Below are 22996 nucleotides of genomic sequence, written 5' to 3'. Positions count from 1 at the left end.
TGACCGTTCTAGTGTAGGGGTGTGCATCTCCTTGCATCATGGGCAAGTTGAATGCCAACCTTACATTCTCTGGACTAAAATCTAAGCATTTCCTCCGAACCATTGTAAGCCAATTCTTTGGGTCCGGGTTCACAATTTGATCATGGTTCTTGGTGATCCATGCATTGGCATAGAACTCTTGAACTATTAAGATTCCGACTTGTTGAATAGGGTTGGTGAGAACTTTCCAACCTCTTCTTCGAATCTCATGTCAGATCTCCAAATATTCACCATTTTTGAGTTTGAAAGGGACCTCGGGGATCACCTTCTTCTTGGCCACAACTTCATAGAAGTGGTTTTGGTGCACCCTTGAGTTGAATCTCTCCATCTCCCATGACTCGGAGGTGGAATCTTTTGCCTTCCCTTTCCTCTTTCTAGAGGTTTCTCCGGCCTTAGGTGCCATAAATGGTTATGGAAAAACAAAAAGCAACACTTTTACCACACCAAACTTAGAAGGTTTGCTCGTCCTCGAGCAAAAGAAGAAAGAAGAGAGTAGAAGAAGAAGAAATAGAGGAGATGGAGGGGGCTTATTGTTTCGGCCAAGGGGGAGAAGTAGTGTGTATGTTGTGTGAAAATGAAGGAGTGAAGATGGGTTTATATAAGAGTGGAAAGGGGGGTATGGTTTGGCCATTATGGGTGGGTTTGGGAGAGAAAGTGGTTTGAATTTGAATCGTGAGGTAGGTGGGGTTTTATGAAGGATGGATGTGAGTGGTGAAGAGAATGGTGGGATTTGATAGGTGAGGGGTTTTTGGGGAAGAGGTATTGAGGTGAATGGGTGAAGAAGAGAGAGAGAGAGAGAGAGGTGGGGTAGGTGGGGATCCTATGGGGTCCACAGATCCTGAGGTATCAAGGATATCTCATCCCTGCACCAAGTGGCGTGTAAAAATGCCCCTTTCTGCCAATCCTGGCGTTTAACGCCAGGTTCTTGCCCATTCCTGGCGTTAAACGCCAGTCTGGTGCCCATTTCTAGCGTTAAACGCCCAGAATGGTGCCAGACTGGGCGTTTAACGCCCATTCTGCTACCCTTACTGGCGTTTAAACGCCAGTAAGTGTCTCCTCCAGGGTGTTCTATATTTCATTCTATTTTTCAGTCTGTTTTTGATTTTTCAATTGTTTTTGTGACTTCACATGATCATCAACCTACAGAAAACATAAAATAACAATGGAAAATAACATAGATAAGTAAAATTGGGTTGCCTCCCAACAAGCGCTTCTTTAATGTCAATAGCTTGACAGTGGGCTCTCATGGAGCCTCACAGATATTTAGAGCAATGTTGGAACCTCCCAACACCAAACTTTAGAGTTTGAATGTGGGGGTTCAACACCAAACTTAAAGTTTGATTGTGGCCTCCCAACACCAAACTTAGAGTTTGACTTTGGGGGCTCTGTTTGTCTCTGTATTGAGAGAAGCTCTTCATGCTTCCTCTCCATGGTTACAGAGGGACATCCTTGAGCTTTAAACACAAGGGAGTCTTCATTCACTTGAATGATCAATTCTCCTCTGTCAACATCAATTACAGCTTTTGCTGTGGTTAGGAAGGGTCTGCCAAGGATGATGGATTCATCCATACACTTCCCAGTCTCTAGGATTATAAAATCAGCAGGGATGTAGTGGCCTTCAACCTTTACCAAGACATCCTCTACAAGTCCATAAGCCTGTTTCTTTGAATTATCTGCCATCTCCAGTGAGATTCTTGCAGCTTGTACCTCAATGATCCCTAGCTTCTCCATTACAGAGAGAGGCATGAGGTTTATGCTTAACCCTAGGTCACACAGAGCCTTCTCAAAGGTCATGGTGCCTATGGTACAAGGTATTGAGAACTTTCCAGGATCTTGTCTCTTTAGAGGTAATTTCTGCCTAGTCAAGTCATCCAGTTCTTTAGTGATCAATGGAGGTTCATTCTCCTAAGTCTCATTACCAAATAACTTGGCGTTTAGCTTCATGATTGCTCCAAGGTACTTAGCAACTTGCTCTTCAGTAACATCTTCATCCTCTTCAGAGGAAGAATACTCATCAGAGCTCATGAATGGCAGGAGTAAATTCAATGAAATCTCTATGATCTCTGTGTGAGCCTCAGATTCCCATGGTTTCTCATCAGGGAATTCCATGAAAGCCAGTGGACGTCCATTGAGGTCTTCCTCAGTGGAGATCACTGCCTCTTCCTCCTCTCCAGGTTCGGCCATGTGAGACGTGTTTATGGCCTTGCACTCTCTCTTTGGATTCTCTTCTGTATTGCTTGGGATAGTACTAGGAGGGAGTTCAGTAACTTTCTTACTCAGCTGACCCACTTGTGCCTCCAAATTTCTAATGGAGGACCTTGTTTCAGTCATGAAACTTTGAGTGGTTTTAATTAGATGAGAGACTATGGGTGCTAAGTCAGAGTGACTTTGCTTAGAATTCTCTGTCTGTTGCTGAGAAGATGATGGAAAAGGTTTGCTATTGCTAAACCTATTTCTTCCACCATTATTGTTATTGAAGCCTTGTTGAGGCCTCTGTTGGTCCTTCCATGAGAGATTTGGATGATTTCTCCATGAAGGATTATAGGTGTTTCCATAGGGTTCTCCCATGTAATTCACCTCTTCCATTGCTGGGTTCTCAGGATCATAAGCTTCTTCTTCAGGGGAAGCTTCCTTAGTACTGCCTGGTGTAGCTTGCATTCCAGACAGACTTTGAGAAATCATATTGACTTGCTGAGTCAATATTTTATTCTGAGCTAGTATGGCATTCAGAGTATCAATCTCAAGAACTCCTTTCTTCTGATTTGTCCCATTATTCACAGGGTTCCTTTCAGAAGTGTACATGAATTGGTTATTTGCAACCATCTCAATGAATTCCTGAGCTTCTGCAGGCGTCTTCTTCAGATGAAGAGATCCTCCAGCAGAGCTGTCCAATGACATCTTGGACAGTTCAGACAGACCATCATAGAAGATACCTATGATGCTCCATTCTGAAAGCATGTCAGAAGGACACCTTCTGATCAATTGCTTGTATCTTTCCCAAGCTTCATAGAGGGATTCTCCTTCCTTCTGTCTGAAGGTTTGGACTTCCACTCTAAGCTTGCTCAATTTTTGAGGTGGAAAGAACTTTGCCAAGAAGGCATTGACTAGCTTTTTCCAAGAGTTCAAGCTTTCTTTGGGCTGTGAATCTAACCATGTCCTAGCTCTGTCTCTTACAGCAAAAGGGAAGAGCATAAGTCTGTAAACCTCAGGATCAACTCTATTGGTCTTGACAGTGTCACAGATTTGCAAGAATTCAGCTAAGAACTGATGAGGATCTTCCAATGGAAGTCCATGAAACTTGCAATTCTGTTGCATTAGAGAAACTAATTGAGGCTTAAGCTCAAAGTTGTTTTCTCCAATGGCAGAGATTGAGATGCTTCTCCCATAGAAGTCGGGAGTAGGTGCAATAAAGTCACCAAGCACCTTCCTTGCATTGTTGGCATTGTTGTTGTTTTCGGCTGCCATGGCTTCTTCTTGTTTGAAAAGCTCTGTTAGGTCCTCTACAGAGAGTTGTACTTTAGCTTTTCTTAGCTTTTGCTTCAAGGTTCTTTCAGGTTCAGGATCAGCCTCAACAAGAATGCTTTTGTCCTTGCTCCTGCTCATATGAAAGAGAAGAGAACAAGAAAGTATGGAATCCTCTATGTTACAGTATAGAGATTCCTTGAAGTGTCAAAGGAAAAGAAGAATAGAAGGAGAAGGTAGAAAGAGAAGAATTTGAACTTATCAAGAGGGATAGAGTTCGAATTGTTGATAGTGGAGGAGTGTTAGTCCTTGAATAAAAGAATGTAAGAAGAGGGGAATAATTTTCGAAATTGAAGTAAAAGATTTTGAAATAATTAAAAGAAATTTTGAAAATTTGATTGATGATTTTCGAAAACTAAGATTGGGAAAGAAATTAAGTGATTTTTGAAAAGATTTTGAAATTAGAAATAAAAAAGATATGATTGAAAATTAATTTTGAAAAAAGATGTGATTGAAAAGATATGATTGAGAAGATATGATTGAAAGTCAAATTAAAAAGAGAAAGTTTTAAAATTAAAGTTGATTACTTGACTAACAAGAAATTAAAAGATATTATTCTAAAATTTAAAATTTGATCCTTCCTTAATAGGCAAGTAACAACTTGAAAATTTTGAATTAAATTACTAATTATAGCAAGGATTTTCGAAAATAGTAAAAAAAATAAAAAAATGGAAAGAAATTGATTTTGAAGAGATATGATAGAAAAGATATGATTTGAAAAAAAATTGGATTAAAACAAAATCTTCCCTCTAGTGTCATCCTGGCGTTAAACGCCTAGAATGGCATCCATTCTGGCGTTTAATGCCCAAAATGCTACCTTTTTGGGCGTTAAACGCCCAGCCAGGTACCCTGGCTGGCGTTTAAACGCCAGTTTTTCTTCTTCACTGGGCGTTTTGAACGCCCAGCTTTTTCTGTTTAATTCCTCTGCTGAATGTTCTGAATCTTCAATTCTCTGTATTATTGACTTGAAAAGACACAATTTTGAAAATATTTTTGAATTTTTTAATGATGAGAAACAATAAAAATGCAACTAAGATCAAATAAACAATGCATGCAAGACACCAAACTTAAAAATTAGACACTAGACTCAAACAAGAGACATAAAAATATTTTTGATTTTAAGATTTTATAAATTTTTTTTTATTTTTCAAAAATTATATTGAAAAGAGAATAAAGAGATTCAAAACTTTTAATAAGAATTTCAGGAATCATGCAATGTTAGTCTAAAGTTTCAGTCTAAAAAGATTAGACATGGCTGGCCAAGTTTCAGCAGGACATTACATTCAGCAGCTAAATTGATGAGAATCAATCAGCTTTTATGATGATAAGAACATCACCTTGAAACTCTAGAATTCATTCTTAAAAATTTTAAAAAAAATAAAAAGAAAAGTACCTAATCTAAGCAACAAGATGAACCGTCAGTTGTCCAAACTCGAACAATCCCCGGCAACGGCGCCAAAAACTTAGTGCATGAAATTGTGATCATCAACAATGGCGCCAAAGACTTGGAGCTCTCAAACGTGAATCACACTTTGTCACAATTCCGCACAACTAACCAGCAAGTGCACTGGGTCGTCCAAGTAATACCTTACGTGAGTAAGGGTCGATCCCACGGAGACTGTCGGTTTGAAGCAAGCTATGGTCATCTTGTAAATCTCAGTCAGGCAGATTCAAATGGTTATGGAGGATTGATAATTAAAGATAAATAAAACATAAAATAAAGATAGAGATAGAGATACTTATGTAATTCATTGGTAGGAATTTCAGATAAGCGTATGAAGATGCTTTGCTCCTCCTGAACCTCTGCTTTCCTATTGCCTTCTTCCAATCATTCATACTCCTTTCCATGGCAAGCTTTATGTTGGGAATCACCGTTGTCAATGGCTACTTCCCGTCCTCTCAGTGAAAATGTTCTACGCACGCTGTCACCGCACGGCTAATCATCTGTCGGTTCTCGATCATGTTGGAATAGGATCCATTGATCCTTTTGCGTCTGTCACACGCCCAACACTCGCGAGTTTGAAGCTCGTTATAGTCATCCCTTCCCAGATCCTACTCAGAATACCACAGACAAGGTTTAGACGTTCTGGATCTTAGGAATGGCCGCCAATAATTCTAGCCTATACCACGAAGATTCTAATCTTAGATTAGAAACACAAGAGATACACATTCAAGCTTGTTTGCATGTAGAACGGAAGTGGTTGTCAGTCACGCGTTCATAGGTGAGAATGGTGATGAGTGTCACATAATCATCACATTCATCATGTTCTTGGGTACGAATGAATATCTTGGAGAAGAAATAGACTTGAGTTGAATATAAAAACAATAGTACTTTGCATTAATTCATGAAGAACAGCAGAGCTCCACACCTTAATCTATGGTGTGTAGAAACTCCACCGTTGAAAATACATAAGAACAAGGTCTAGGCATGGCCGTGAGGCTAGCCTCCAAAAGTGTCTAAGATAGCATAAGACTTATCAAAGATTCAAAATACAATAGTAAAAGGTCCTATTTATAGAGAACTAGTAGCCTAGGATTTACAGAAATAAGTAATTAATGCAGAAATCTTCTTTCGGGCCCACTTGGTGTGTGCTTGGGCTGAGCATTGAAGCTTCCATGTGTAGAGACTTTTCTTAGAGTTAAACACCAGCTTTTGTGCCAGTTTGGGTGTTTAACTGCAGCTTTTGTGCCAGTTCTGGCGCTTTGACGCCAGAATTCTTAAGCTGACTTGAAACACCAGTTTGGGCCATCAAATCTTGGGCAAAGTATAGACTATTATATATTGCTGGAAAGCCCAGGATGTCTACTTTCCAACGCAATTGAGAACGTGCCAATTGGGCTTCTTTAGCTCCAGAAAATCCACTTCGAGTGCAGGGAGGTCAGAATCCAACAGCATCTGCAGTCCTTTTTCAGCATCTGAATCAGATTTTTGCTCAGGTCCCTCAATTTCAGCCAGAAAATACCTGAAATCACAGAAAAATACACAAACTCATAGTAAAGTCCAGAAATGTGATTTTTATTTAAAAACTAATAAAAATATAATAAAAACTAACTAAAACATACTAAAAATAATGTCAAAAAGCGTATAAATTATCCGCTCATCAACAGGTCATTGCAGATTTTTTTGTAGACAATTCGAAAGATCTGAATGACTAGGGGGCAAATATAGTTGATGTAGAAGTCAATTATTGTAAATTGTATTTTGATGAATCTAAACATAAAGATAGCACGGGGGTTGGAATCCTCATTATCTCACCAGAGGGTATTACATCAGAATTCTTGTTCGAATTAAAGTATCCTTGTTCCAATAATGTAGCCGAATATGAGGCTTTGATTTTAGGTTTAGAAATTTTAATCGACAAAGGAGCTTTAGAAGTTCAAATTCTGTGGGATTCACAATTAGTTTTAAAGCAGTTGTCGAAGGAGTTTAAGTGTAATAATGAGACGTTACAAAAATATTTAGTAACTGCTTGGGAGTTATTGACGTCTTTTCGGAAAGTTTCTTTGGTGCATATTCCTCCAATTCATAATGAGATTGCTAATGAGTTAGCCCAAATTGCTTCGAAGTATCAGATTGGTCCGGAAAATATTAAGAAATTATCTAGTATATATCCATCAAATTTTAATACCAACAAATGAGAGAGAGGTGTTATGCATGGATGAATGGGAGGATTTCGATTGGAGAAAACCTATTGCTCGGTATTTGAAAGATCACAATATTGCAGTTGATAGAAAACTAAAGCTATGAGCAATGGACTTCGTTTTATTGGCCGATGAGTTATACAAAAAACGGATCGATAGAAGTTTGTTGAGATGTTTGAGTCGAGAAGATCAAAACATTGCTTTGGGTGAAGTTCATAATGGAATATGTGGTGTTCATCAGGCAGGAAAGAAAATGAGATGGGTGTTATATCGCAATCATGTATTTTGGCCATCTATGATAAAAGATTGTATCGTTTATGCAAAAGCATGTCAAGAATGTCAGAAACATGGTTCGATACAACAGATTCCCGCGGCTGAATTGCATTCGATAATAAAGCCATGGCCATTTAGAGGTTGGGAATTAGATCTAATTGGATTGATTCACCCCCCTTCATCGAAGCAGCACAAATTTATTTTAGTGGCTATTGATTATTTCACGAAATAGGTTGAAGCAGTTCCTTTGTTAGAAGTTGGTCAAACAGAAATAATTGATTTTGTCGAGGAAAATATCATTCATCGATTTGGAATTCCTCAAACGTTAAGTAATGACCAAGGAACTATGTTTACTGGCCAGCAAATTAAAATTTTTGCGGCTTCAAGGAACATTAGTATGGTTACTTCAACTCCTTATTATGCACAGGCTAATGGGCAAGTAGAGGCAGCAAATAAGATATTGATTGGCTTGATTAAAAAGCATATCGGGAATAGGCCTCGAATGTGGCATGAGACTTTAAGTCAAGTGTTATGGGCTTATCGGAATTCACCAAGAGGTTCAACAGGAACCTCACCTTATAAGTTGGTGTATGGTCATGATGCAGTATTACCATTGGAAATTAATTTGAATACCCTAAGAGTATCGAAGCAGAGTGAGTTGCCAGTTGATGACTATTGGAATGCAATGTTTGTTAAATAAATGAGCTAGATTCATAGTGAATCCTGGCACTTGATAATGTAATTCAACAAAAAGAAAGTATTGCTCAAAGTTATAATCGTCGAGTTAAGGAGAAATCTTTTAAGATAGGTGAGTTAGTTTTGAAAGTTATTTTACCAATGGAAAAGAAATCAAAATTTCTTAGTAAATGGTCCCATAACTGGGAAGGTCCCTTTCAAGTGATAGGGGTATTTTCTGGAAATACCTATCAGATTAAAGACATCGAGTCAGGAAAAATGGTTAATTCGATTAATGGGAAATATCTGAAATATTTCTATTGCTGGCAAATATAGAAATTCAACAGGCATAAGTTCAGAAAAGGAGGAAATCATTACAAAAGTAAAATAAAAAATAAAAAGGAGTTCAAGATGCCAATAGTTTTGCCAAATCAGAGCGCAGCTTTGTCCTTTTATTTTCCAGAATCGTAAGCATTTCAATATGCTTGAACTTGTCAGTTTGAATTTTCTTGAGTTATTTTTCATATTCTCCCCACTCGGTATCGATTAAGATAAGTTTCTGGATAAGGAGATGTTGCTCTTGTTGTGCTGCAGCCAGAGGTTTGGCTAGGGTGGCTCGATCTTGGCGTATGGTGGTAAGTTGTTTTTGAAGTTGAGCCAATTCTGCTTCGAGTCTTGCTTCTTCTTGATCATGAAAAGCCTGAACGGAAATAGCATGAGAGATTCTCACATCAAATTCCTCACGAGAGGATTGGATTGGTTGAACAGTTACAAGACAGTTTTCTATTTTAGATTTGGTTGTATCTTCTTCATTTTCAGTTTCCTGAAGCTGAAACTGAGATGCAACGCTATCATTGAGAAGTTGTTTGAATTCTTGGATTGAAGCAGAATATGGTGTGTTGGTTGGGAATTCAAGAGAAGAATTCAAGCAGTCCTCCAGGAGTTTGTTGAGGATTGGATCATTAACCCATGAAGTAGGTGGATGATCCAAAAGTTTGATGAGTGATCGAAGTTGTTCCCGAGTGTCAGGTTCTAATTCGATTGGAGGTCTTAATGTGGCAAGCCTTGAAATTGCTGGAATAGGAACTGGTACTTTGTTTTCTTGGATAATTTTATTTAGAAAAGAAATCAGGTCATCCAAGGTAGCACTAGTTGGAGTGGTAGGAACATTCGATGTCCCTGGTCTTGGTCCCGAAAGGGTTTGGAGTGAAGGATCAGGTTGTAATTCTGGAGGGGTCTCAAAAACCTTAGATCGAGAGGAATCTGAATTGGTAGTGTCAGTGGCTTTAGAAGCAGAATCGGAGTCTGGAACCGTTTGGTTCTCTTCAATTAGTGCAGCTTGATTGTTTGGTGAAATTGATTCAAGTCTATGTGTCTCTTCTGGAGAATGATGCAGAGGATTTTCTGTCAGATCAATCACTTGTGTTGTGTGAAGAAGAGGTGGACAAGTAGCAGGAATTGATTACAGGGATCCTATGAATTGAATTGAATCATGTGATGTGGAGTGCTCTGGGTCATTTTGTTGTTGAGGTATTAGTTGATCGAGAGCTCCAGTGAAAGAAGCCGCCTGGGCAACATTAATGGGCTAATATAAAATGTACACAATTATGAGTTTAAGATTTATTTTTAAACTAAGTAAGAGGTATATAGTGATGGATGTGTTACCTGAGGAATTCTGGACCTTAGTATTAGCTGAGAGCCAGGATCAGAATCGGCTGCATCTTCCGATTGAGAGGAAGCAACGAGAGAATCCTTGTTGGTTAGTTCACTTTCATCATCACTTTCGCTTGATGATTTCAAAACTAGCTGTTAAAAGTTCAGGATCAAACAGTTTTAAAAAATGTATAATAGTAATATTCGAAGGACATTTCGAATTTGAAAGTGGAGTTATGAATAGAAGAATTACTCTGCGAGAAGTTTTAGTATGAGTCCTTCTGATCTTAGGTGGTGGTGGCCGAGCAGCTTCAGCTTTCCTTTTGTGTGTCCTTTTTGGAGAGTTTTCAGTAACAGTTGCTCGAATAGCAGTTTGCTGGATGTCTTCAAAGGTACGGGTATACCTTGAGTAATAAGCGGTCCACCATTCAAGGCAGGATTTGGTGATAAATGAACTGCGTTCATAAATCAAGAAGTTGAAGCGGTCTCTTCATTTTTGATTTTTTAAGAGACAAGTGTTGAAATCTTCCTGAGAGGTCAGAGTAATTTGACAGAACGGTTCACTGTGTCGAGGTTGAGGGGTTGGGATAGCCTGAGTGAATCCCAACTGTCTTGCGATCAAATGAGGAGCGTATAAGGTTATTTTGAACCTTTCCTTCTTGTACTGTGGTAGCCCTATTGGTATTACTTGAACAGCCAATAGATGTGCCCAAGTTCGATTTGCAAGTTTGCTTTTCTCATTAGTGTTTGGAAAGAGGAAACCATCGAGCCAGACAGGACCGCAGTTGCGACGCAAAAAAGGAGTGAAATTGAGTTGATCATTATCAAAATTTCTGCAAGAATGGAAAAGAGAGAAAATAGCCCAAAATTTGTCTTCGTCCGATTGGGCGTTTGGAAAATTGGGTTTGTAATCAGACAAATGAAAACCTTCGATGTGTTATTTTTCGGTGTTGCCCCCTACAGGTTTTATCATGTAGTTTTTGAAAATGGCATTCAGCCATAATTGAAGAAGCCAAAGTGGACCTCCTGTGTTGATTATTTTTTTGTCCTGGAGGTCACAAACAAGTAGGCTAAGTTCTTCGAAAATGTGTCCGAAAAGAAGATTGGCCAAATTGAGAGCTTTTCCTTCATGTAAAAGAGCTGCTAGAGGAAGGAAAAGTTTCGACATTTAAACACTTCGAGAGCAGAACAAAATTGCATTTAGCCAGTAGAATAAAAAGGCTACATGTTCATCATTAGTGATTTCTGTACCATCCTCACCCATATTATGAGCGATGAAGTCACTGTAAGGGGTCTTGAAAGTGACGTTGTATTGATGTTGAGGTTGCATGTCAGGAATGCAGTCTGGAGAATTTATCGGGAGTCCTGTAATAACGGCTACATCAAGGAGAGACATTCCGATCATTCCACAAGGAAGGTGGAAATTATTGGTAGTTCTGTTCCAGAAACATGTCACTGCTCCAATCATCCAAGGATGTGTAGTGAGTGAAAAGTGAGAAAGCCTTAACAGTTCTTGTATTCCTAGGGCTCCCCAGGTAGCACCCTTTGTGGGTTCGAGGCATTGATACCAAGTTATAAAATTGAACCTTCGAGGTTTAATTTTTGGGTTGTTTTGAAAAGGCTTCTGATTAATGAAGTGAGAAATGTTAAAAGCTTGGTTTATCAGTAAATCTTCTCCTTCAACATTAGGGAAGAACGAAAGCTTTTTCTTTGCCTTTTCAAGAGTTTCAATCGGTCCGAGGAAGCAGTGTGTATCTGAACCGATTGTGAAGGGGATTAGAATTCTGGTATCATTGACTTTTAGATGGGGGTCATCAATGATTTTATCGTTGATTTGATTAAGGATGCGAAGGGCTGGCAGAGATGGCGGTACTGTTGCATGGCCTTTACCCTTATCTTGAGTAGCGGCACGAGAGGAAGAACCAGCCATTGTCAAGGAGAATTGAAGGTTGGAGATTTTGTGAGAAAGTTTGGATGCGAAGGAAGTTCAGAGAATAATGAATTCAAGAGATTCAAATAAAGAAGGAAGGGTGAAATTTAATAGTATCACTGTAGCCGTTACTGTAGAAGAAATGCAGATAGAGGTAACTTCGTGAAGAAGATGAAGTGGTGGAAATAGAAAGCGCAAGCCTCGGGAGACGTGTCGAGTGGATCAGTAGTAATGGGGAGTTTAAATGACAATTATTATTGGTTTGAAAATTAACGTCTTTTGGATTAAGTGTTTTATTGTTCGATAATAATATCGAAGCCAACCACATTAATCCAAGGGGGCAATTTGTTGATCGAAGAAGTATTTTCGATAAAAGTGGGTTGAATCGAAATTAGTTAAGTGTGGTCTCTCGAGAAGACGCGTATGCGCAGGTTTGAAGTTTGAAGTAATCGGTGCTGAAATAGATTTCGTTTATTTTGTTAATCGAGTAAGCCAAATCGAGCAGAAGATTCGATTCGAAGAGATGAATAAGGCCTTCGAAAGAGTTGATCGATTAGTTGTGAAAGTGGAAAGTTAATAGCTTTTATTGCACGAGGAGATCATGGGGAATATCTACAATCATACGGCGGAAACGATTACCAAGGAAGACTGCATTGTATTTAATTTTAATTAATTACCAATTAATCGTCAGTTATGTAAAATTAGCCTATAAATATTAGAAAATCTTAGTGAAGAGGGGTTGGAACTTTTACTTAGAAAAAACACTCTAGCACTCTCACATCCCAACGAATTCTTGAGTTTGCAATCGAGTTACATTTTCTATAGGATTCCTTCCATCTTCTTCTTTCTTTCATTTCATTTTTCTTGTAAACTTAGCATTTCAATTAATTTTATTTATCAAGTGTTCTTTACTCTCTTTAATTAATTTATCCTTCTGCCTTAAGTCTTTTATGTTGAAGTCTTTAGATCAAATCGAAGGCATTTGATCGTTTTCCTTTAATTTCACTGCAAACCTTTCTTTTTGTTATCTATTTGTTTTTCGAAACTTCAATTTCTAAGTTTTAATTATTAATTTACAGATTTACTATATCTTTATTTTTAAATTTGGTCTAATCGAAGACGCTTTTGATGCACTTTTAGAAAATTGGTACTCGCACAGAGGAGTAGGTTTCGCTCCTAGATCATTAGATATCAAACCACCATCGATTTGTAAAAAATCGACAAAACAAATACTATGTAATTAAAAATACGTGTAAAATTTTATATTTGATATGCATCAAAATTAAATTAAAAAAAAAAAACAAATGAAAAAGAGAAATGTTGCCCATTTGATGGAGAGGTGGTATTTCCGATGGAGACATACGTGCTTGCCAATAAAGGCCAAAGCATTCACGCAGCCACACCATACACATACAGCATAAATTCAAACTAACACCTCCTCAGCTTGGCCACCAAATTCCTAATAATATTGTAGAATTATACCTCCATAAATACAGCACCTATAAGCTGGTCCCCCATGCTTCAAACCTCTTCATTCCAAATTCCAAATTCCAATTATGGCCAATTATCATTAGTTGCTTTCTTTAAGACTTGCCTTTCTTGTTCTTTTTCCAGAGCTCGTTGGCTCTGTCTTTAGCTCACTGTTACCCAACCAAGTGCAGCTTTGAGAAACTAGGGGCACTCGAACCCACCAAACAGGTTGAGTCTGAGAGTGGTTTTGCTGAGTACTGGGACTCCAAGAATGACCAGTTTTGTTTTGTGCTGGATAATACATATATTAATTTTATTCTATTCTCGTCACTGAATTTTTTATTCTCAAGGCTTCCTATTTTCTAATTTTCACTGTTTTGTTGACGAGAATTTAAAATAAGAAAGCAATACAAAAATGATATTTCCTTTATGAAACTGGCACAATACCCATCGAATTCTCATGGATGGTTGAAAGAAAAGAGTGAAATGTGAATAGTCATGGCAAAAGTTGCTCAAATCAAGGAAGAATTCTCTACTATCTAACACTCAATAAAATAAAAGGATTTTGTTCTAATGGTTTTAAATAAACACTTAATCGCTGAAAGTTTTCAAATGAGTAAAATATTGTTTTGGTTCTTAAAATTTTTGCCAAAAATCAAAATCATCTCCAACATTTTTTAAAAATTCATAACATCCATTAAAATTTTCAAATGGTTCATTCCATTAAAAATAATCAACTTTTAGACGAATTTGCTCCTCAAACTCACTGCCAACCCCCCTTCTCCTGGACCCATCACTGCCACCCCAGAACTCTCCCGTCGCACCTCTCACTATCCAAGACGACAATAAGCACTCACATCAACAATAAATGAATGTTCATGTGAATGATGCTGCTATATGGCCTAATTCTGGATAAAAACCATTTAGGTCAAAGTAGCCTTTCCTTTTTCACTGTCCATTTCTTTCGGCTTAATGTCCATATTCAAAAAAGAGAGGACTTACCAAAGATATTGATAGAGACAGAATAGATGAGTGCAAAAGATATATTTTAAATATGAGGATTTGGTGGGAATAAAGTAATAATTTGAGAAATATTGAATTTCTCTTGCATAAAGTTTTTCAAGAGGAGAATGCTAAGGGCCAACATCTTAATAGGGAAAAATAAGAGTTCCAAATTCAAGTCAAATCCAAGCAAATATAATGCAAAATTCAATGGAAAACTACATGTAAATTATTAAGAACTAATCTTACTTGCGATTAATTCTTATGGAGAGAGCCAATGTCTTATGAGATATAATATGGTTTGGATTTTCTAGATTTCAAGTTCAAAATTGACATAATATCAAAACTAATTGGGCTCAAATTGCAGACTCACATTATTTGTAATTTGCATAATGATGATATGCTTGAGTGATAATATGAATTTGCATTAATTTTATGAGTATTCTAAAGACGTTGGATAAAAGAATATACATTTATGTTTACTTGCATTTCATTCAGTGTTTTGCCTATGATTCGGATTAAGTATGAGAATTTGAATATAATGTACTTTTAGCAACACAATAGAATATCATGTACTCAACATAATTTAAGATGCAAATTATAATTAATTATATTTTTTATTTTAAAACATTTAAAATTAATCTTAATATAAATAAAAATAATTTAATATATTGAATAAATTAATAAAATAATATAAGTTAACTATTTTTTTTTTATCAATTTCGTTGTGTTTTTCTGATTATCTTTAAAATCACAACTTTTTTTTAGTTTGATCATGAAATAAAATTAGAGTCATTGGTATATACTATTAAAAAAAATTAACACTATGCAATTATATTTGTATATATAACATGTTCCTAAAATTTTATATGCAAAACTTAAGACTCTGTATTTCTTTGTTTATGCCATAAAAAAACATTGTTATTACTTATCATGATCCGTATTGATTTAAAAATTTGAAAATTTTTGTATGTATTAATTTTATATTTAATATTAAAACATGATATATAATTTACTATATTATTTTGCTATTAATGTATGTATGTAGTATTACATTATAAAATATAAAAATTAAAGTAATTATTATATAGCTTAAATGGATGGAACTAAATATAAAAATATATCATAGAATTATATTATTAAATTTTATTAATTTTAATTAGTTATAATAATATAAAATAAGATAGAACTGACTATTCATAATTGAATAGTTTAGGTTGATTAGACTAAAAATAGAAAAACACTCTAAATAAAAAGTTAAATTAACTTTAATATTAAATTCATTAATACGATTTTAATTTTATATAATAGTTAGATAATAGATTGAAAGTAATTTTACACTACAATATACCACACAAACAAGTAAATGACTTAAATTTAAATAAGAAACTTTTTTTATTTATGCATGCATGATAACTCCATGGTCTATAAATGCTTCATGGATAACATATTATACATAGCTCCGAATGATGAGCACTGGAGTTGGAGAGTATGGTAGTTTGTGTCCACAATAGTTGCCTTCTTGCAACGACGCTTCATAGGAAGAAAAAGAATTGTTGTAAAAGCTATCCAATGAAAGAATAATTGATAAACAAATGATATTTTCTTCTAACATATATGGTCTTTTATAGTAGTAAAATAAAAATGGAAAAAATAAAATTTTATATTTTTATATTAGAAATAGAATTTGATATTTATCCTAATAAAATTATTATTATTATTATTATTATTATTATTATTATTATTATTATTATTATTATTATTATTATTATTATTATTATTATTATTATTATAAATGGGTTACCATTAAAGTAACAACTTGCTATTAATAAAATTAGTGGATAGTGAATAAGAATTAAAATTGTATCAATATAATTAAAATGATTAAAAATACTTTTGATTGATAATTAGCATTAAATATTAATTTTATATAATTATAATAAATATATATTTTTAAATTAGTATAATTATGCATTATTCATTAAAATGATTAAAAATATTTTTGATTGATAATTGATAAGTAATTTAATAATGCATTAAATATTGATTTTATATAATTATAATAAATACATTTTTCTAAATTAGTATAATTATACATTATTCATTAAATGCATTCATTTTGGAGGGAAAATGAATTCATGAGGAATTGACATTTCACTTTCATTAGTTAGGAAAAAACCCTGTTTTAGTATATTAAGTAGATAGATGTTAAATTGAATAAGTCATAATTATTTTTTATTTGGAATTAAATGAGAATAAAATCAGATATTATCTTTTGTTCTTTAGATAATTATCTTTTGGATTTTAGATATATTATCTTTTAGACTTTAGATACTATTTTATTTGAATTTTAAGGTTTAATGAGTGTCACGCTCAAATATAAGTACTACTTTCAGAGTTGAATTTAGCTCAATATATATGATTTGATTTGATTTGATTATTAGTTGAAAATATCATAGTTGCCTATTTTATTCATAAGTTTATTATTTTAATAACTAATAAATTAATCAAATTAATTAATTAGTACACACAATAAATTTGATTTAATAAATTAAAAGAAATAAATTAAAAAATACTAACAGAATATTAAAATAAATAAATTAGGAAATACTACCAAATCAAATTGATATAAATTATAATAAATTATATAATATTTAAATATCTAATCAAATCAATTAGTTGATATAGTTTGTTTATCGTAATAACTTGTATTTCATGCGTTAAAATAAGTAAATTGGGAAACACTCTCAAAAGCATGCCACGTCAGCTCCATCATTAAGTGCAGAAATCCAATTTTTATATAATAAAATAGAATAGATAGAATAGATAGATTAGGCCGAATTTATGAATTGGTGTAAAATTTTTTTGGATTAATCTCTACATACAAGTGTTTTGCATTTACAAGTTTTACAAGTTTGAACGAAACCTACCCATTAAACGCGCTGCTTATGTTACGTGCCTTTTTAACAGAATTTTAAATCAATTCAAATCAATTAAAGCGCAAATATATAACTTACATTTTTCAAAAGATTTCGTTTCTTTTTCCGAGTTTCTTGCCAAATTTGTTGGATATCCTTCGTGCGTTCTCTCTTTGTTTCGTTTTTTTCGATTTTCATGGTTTCTGAAATCAAGCTTTGAAATCGTTTTGAAGATAATGGAACTTCAGAAATACACACAAACGATTACAGAAATACACCCAAACGATTACAGAAAGGATTACAGAAATACACCCAAACGGTTACAGAAATATACCCAAAGGATTACAGAAATACACCCAAAGAATTTAAGAAATACACCCAAAACCAGGGAGAGACAGTATATTTCTTCTTGAAATCTTTTAATGTTTTGATGGTTAAGGATGAGGCACACCGCAAAGACAATCTAGAAGAAAAACCTAGAAGAACAGTAAAACAGTACCTTAAATAATGTTTCTTTCTTTTTTCTAGTTATTTTTTATGGAGATTTGTATATTTTCTTCTTGATTTCCTCTACTCTTCGTGAGGAGTTGGAACGTTTGGGTGTCCCTTGAATGTTTGATAGTTTGCGATTAGATTGAGGAAGAAGAGGAAGAGTGAACGTGTTGTAGAAAGGGTGCATGTTTTTTTTTTTTTGGACTTGAAACAACTTATATAGCTTGTAAACCAAAAAGACTTGTATGTATAACAGACCTCAAACTTTTTTATTATTCTCATGAACTAAGTTAAAAAATTAATTTAATAATCTATATTATAAAAAGGATTTTTTTATAATTTTATTTCTACCAGAAAATAATATCATAAATTCGTATAGATAACATTATGTTCATAAGAAATTGCATACCCTTTAAAGTGAACAGGAATAACAGAAATTGCATACCCTTTCACTCATCCTTTTTCTTTAAATTTCAGGTTTTTAATTCTCTCTAGCTTTTAACCTCTCCTAACTTCGAATTGAATGGATCCTTGATATGTATATAACATATTGTTCATTATTTTACATGCAGTCCTTTCTGCCGTAAGTGGAATCAGTACATCACTGGGTCAAGGTACTTAAACCTTAGTCATGTTTAAACTTACAAATAAAATAGGAATTATAAAATAATTTGATAAATTTAATTAAATCATTATTTAACAAAAAAAAATTTAACTATTAACTTTACATAAAAATAATTAACTTAAGTTTTTATCGATTTACTTCTAAATGATACAGATTTATTTCCTGTGAACTCACTGAAAATTGTTACAAACTTTCAATTAATACTTATATACATATATCTTTCTTTTCCTCTAAATCAGAAGCTGTAGTAGGGATCACTATAGTGATCTTAATTGTCCTATTTTCAATGCAACGATTCGGTACGGATAAAGTGGGATTCTCGTTCGCACCAATTATCTTTGTATGGTTTGCATTTATTGGGGGAATCGGTCTCTACAATTTGTTCAAATATGATATTGGAGTGTTACGTGCTTTTAATCCGAAATATATAGTCAATTACTTCAAACGCAACGGTAAGAAAGGATGGTTATCACTTGGTGGAGTATTTCTATGTATAACAGGTGAGTTGCATCTATATGCCTTGTTTATCAATATTGTTAGTTAAGTTGTATTGTTCTTTAATTCTAATTAAAATTCGTATAATCATAGGATCTGAAGCCATGTTTGCAGACTTGGGTCACTTTAATGTACGAGCAATCCAAGTAAGTAAATAAATAAATTTAAACTTGTCTTTGTGAATATATTCAATTTCTTTAATATTAAATTTTAGAATATACCCTCAAATTCGTTTCAAGGAATTTCAAATTGGATAGTTTGCTTCCTAACAAATTTTACTTATAATAACATTTATTGAATCTAAATTTCTTCTAATAAAAATTATTAAACATTTATTTATTTAATACATATTAAAATTTTGATTAAAAAAAAGTAATTTATTTGACAAGATTATTTTTTGGACTTTTAAAAATAATAAAAAATTATTGAGTTGTAATCAATTTGGATATTTACTCTAAATTCTTGTAAATAAGAGTAATAAGACGTGTAGATCTTAAAAAAATTTGAGATAGACATTCAAATTTTCAGAGAGTTATTTAGTACTTAAAGTTTTTTTAAAAAAAAAATAATCTATAAGTCTAGTGTAAAACTATATTTTTCAAGAAGTAATTGTTAAATTTGTTAAATTATTCTTATTTTAAAAAAAATTTACATAAACGTTATTTTTTCACTAATATCAGTCAATTTTTTATAAACGTTTAATTTTAAATTCTAATTTTTAATTTTTAAACCTCTAAATTTTCCAAAAGATATAAATTTTTAAAAAATAAAAAATGACTAATAATATTAATTAATTAAAAATCAGTTTCTATACTTATTAAAAAAAGTAAAAAAAAATGATAGAAGATTATCAAAATTTATTGATTTTAACTATTACTTTTAACCATCAATCTAATTCTTTTAATTTAATAATCAACAACATATTTTAACCTACATTTTTAAATATTAATAGCCAAAAATAATAAATTATAATGGCACTCTAGTATTTCTAAAAAAAAATTATAGCAAAGTGTGATTTAATTTTCACTAACATACATTATCATTATCACTATCATTAATGGCGCAGATGAGCTTCTCTTTCATTACATGTCCTGCAATATTGGCTGCATATATTGGGCAAGCAGCATTTCTACGGAAGTTTCCTGGAAAAGTGAAGAATACTTTCTACGAAAGTCTACCACGTAAGTTGAGCAATCAGAGAAAATTCCTGGAATTTATGATCATTAGTTAGTAAAGTCCTATCAATCAATTGTCTTATCACATTATTGTGGTTTGTGATGAACATTCAGACTCCATATATTGGCCAACATTTGTGGTGGCTGTTGGTGCTGCTATCATAGCAAGCCAAGCAATGATTTCAGGAGCATTTTCCATCATATCGCAGGCCCTGAGTCTAGGTTGTTTCCCATGAATTAAGGTTGTGCATACTTCTACTAAACACCAGGGTCAAGTGTATATTCCAGAGGTCAACTACATGTTCATGATTGCATGTATTATTGTTTGTGCTGCCTTCAAGACCACAGAAAAAATTAGTCATGCATACGGTAATTAATTTTGCTTATAATATCTATCTAATCATGTTAGCGGCTGTTTTTTTTTTTATTTGCACATAACATTTTTATGAGTGATTTAGCGGCTGTTTTTTTTATTTGCACATAACATTTTTGAATGTCTGCATATATTACTTTGCATTACGAAAAAATTCTAAATACTTTTTATGTGAACGATACAGGAATTGCCGTTATTGGGGATATGATGATCACAACAACGTTGGTTTCGTTGATAATGTTGGTGATATGGAAGAAGAGTATATGGCAAGTTGCTATTTTCATTTTGGTATTCGGTTGCACAGAAGCTCTGTATTTCTCATCTCAGATAACCAAATTCACGGGTGGAGGTTTTCTTCCAATTGCTTCTGCTTTGTTCGTAACAACAGTAATGGGAATCTGGCATTACGTGCACAAAGAGAGATACATGTTTGAGCTCAGAAACAAGGTTTCCAGTGAGTACATAAGAGAATTGGCCGTCAACCCAGACATAAGCCGAGTTCCGGGAATGGGGCTTCTCTACTCTGAGCTTGTTCAGGGGATTCCTCCAATATTCCCTCATCTTATTGCCAGTGTGTCATCCATCCATTCAGTCCTTGTCTTCGTTTCGATCAAGGCCATCCCTGTCAGCCGAGTTGCTTTGGAGGAGAGGTTCCTATTTCGCCATGTCGAGGCTAGAGAGTACCGAATGTTCCGGTGTGTGGTGAGACACGGTTACAAGGATGGACTTGAAGATCCTATCGAGTTTGAATCCCAATTGATACAAAATCTTAAGGCCTTCATTCAACAAGAAAGTTTTATGCTTACTGAGGGGGCTGATGTAGCAGAAAGTAGTGATCAGATGGCACTCAAAGAAGCAGAAGCACAAATATTGCAGGAAGGAACTAAAGTAAGGTCTGCTAATTCTTCCAGCAGAATAATTCCAAACAATAATAACCAAGGCATTGTGTCTCGTGCCTCCTCGGATCCCATCGTTCATGTGGCACCTAACAAGTTGTCCACTTTCTCTGATCCACCCATCCAGGGTGCTGAAGATGAGGTCAAGTTCATAGACAAGGCAATGGAAAAGGGTGTGGTGTATATGTTAGGCGAAGCAGAGGTGGTGGCTCAACCAAATTCATCTTTCCTCAATAAGATAGTTGTCAACTATGTTTATAGCTTCTTGAGAAAGAACTTCCGCCAAGGGGACAAGTTGATGGCAATTCCTCGTAAGAGACTTCTCAAGATTGGAATGACATATGAAATATAACTCTATATTTCAGTGCACATTAGTAGGAATCGCTTGCTCCTTCTCTTGCTCTCTCACATTCACCATTTGATACATCATACATGTAAGGTCATTTTTTTTAGTGTCTTAATATATAGAAATAAAACAATCAAGTATCAAATAATGAATATAACAGAGCAAGTGCCTAAGAATTTCTCGGGGCAAAGGTCTTTGATGATTCACTGAAACATGTCAATAGCCATATAAATCATGTATATCTAGTACATCTGTAACTACTAGCGGCAAAGCTTTTTTTTTGTTGTATCTTAGCCTATGTTTTAATTTCGTTCTAATAATATATATATCATTTAGTCTTCTTTATCTAAATTTTAATTTGTTTAACTAAGATTTAAAATTTATTTATCATGTACCTTAAAAAATAAATGGTAATTATTTGCACTCATATTTAAATTTTTTTTTTCCGAAAGAATAAATCTTTACTGATTAAGGCAACATAGGACTAAGAAAATCCAATGATGCTAAGTTACAAATATGATCAGGAGCTTCTTCTAGCCACAACAAATCAGGACTGATAAAAGCAAGGTTAGCTAAGCCATGTGCAACTCTATTACCCTTCCCTCTTTACATGCAAAAAAATAATTGATCTAAAGCTATGTGTCAAAGTCAGACAGTCAGCTATAAAGAACCAAAATAGTCATCTCCCACCTTCCTATTCTTGAGAGCTAGTATCACCTCAGCATTATCACTTTCAAGAACAATATCCAAAAAACAACAATCTTTAGCTAATTTCAAACCCAAAACACAAGCTTGAGCTACAGCTATGTGAGATTCCACCTCCAAAGTTAACTTCCAGGTCGCTGCAACCAGAATATTCCCATCTGAGTCCTTCTCTACTGCACCCGCACCAGCCACCTGATTCACTACCAACACAGTATTTGTATTCACCTTAATTTGGTTTAGAAGAGGTGGTGACCATGACTTTTGGCACTCCGAAACTTCAGTTGAAATGCTCAGACCAACAGCAATCTCGGTTGTGTTTGCTACGCAGAATTCTTTGAAGCTTTTCTCAGCTAGCTCAATCATTTACAACACATCAATCCTTTTACCTTCAAAAACCAGAGCATTCCTGGATTTCCAAATAGCATACAAACAAGTATAAAACAATTCTCTTTGTTTTTTATCTAGAATTTTCAGCATATTTTCCACCTAGGTTTGGAGACTTACCCCATTTTCAGTCTCTGGCCTTAAGGTAAAGGGAGTCAAAACCCAAAATCTTTGAATGAAATCAGTCCCTAAACAAGTGCATATCTGATTCTTCTCTTCGAAAACATCTTGGACAAAGGGCTAGGCAATTCACACCTCTTCTTTGCAAATTCAGTTTTGTTGGGGAGGGAATTCCTCATCAATCTCCATACAAAATTCAAGACACTTAGGTGAATTTAGAGCTTCCAAAGCACGCTCCAATTTGGTTTTGTGTTTATCATC

At 34.4% G+C, this 22996-nt stretch overlaps 1 protein-coding gene, 1 non-coding gene and 1 pseudogene across 2 annotated transcripts; all 3 read left to right on the top strand.

Moving 5' to 3' along the window:
- The first annotated feature begins 2991 nt into the window (after positions 1-2991).
- On the top strand, positions 2992-3099 carry LOC112761999 (small nucleolar RNA R71). The gene has a single exon (XR_003182362.1). It is a non-coding gene; the product is annotated as a small nucleolar RNA R71 (small nucleolar RNA).
- Positions 3100-7312: 4213 nt separating this feature from the next.
- On the top strand, positions 7313-8176 carry LOC112756885 (uncharacterized). The gene is made up of 2 exons (XM_025805495.1): positions 7313-7483; positions 7709-8176. Exons 1-2 carry the CDS (start codon positions 7313-7315, stop codon positions 8174-8176), a joined length of 639 nt encoding a protein of 212 aa, XP_025661280.1.
- Positions 8177-11801: 3625 nt separating this feature from the next.
- LOC112756883 (potassium transporter 5-like) lies at positions 11802-21845 on the top strand (annotated as a pseudogene).
- Positions 21846-22996: the final 1151 nt, after the last annotated feature.

Source organism: Arachis hypogaea, chromosome 16, assembly GCF_003086295.3.
Source record: "Arachis hypogaea cultivar Tifrunner chromosome 16, arahy.Tifrunner.gnm2.J5K5, whole genome shotgun sequence".
Lineage (NCBI taxonomy): Eukaryota > Viridiplantae > Streptophyta > Magnoliopsida > Fabales > Fabaceae > Arachis > Arachis hypogaea.
This window is presented reverse-complemented; position numbering and strand designations above follow the sequence as displayed.

Coding starts and splice junctions, on each gene's coding strand:
- LOC112756885 (XM_025805495.1), top strand. CDS start 7,313: ATGGACTTCGTTTTATTGGCCGATGAGTTATACAAAAAACGGATCGAT. Junction 7,484..7,708: donor GGGTGTTATATCGCAATCAT/GTATTTTGGCCA, acceptor TTCACGAAATAG/GTTGAAGCAGTTCCTTTGTT.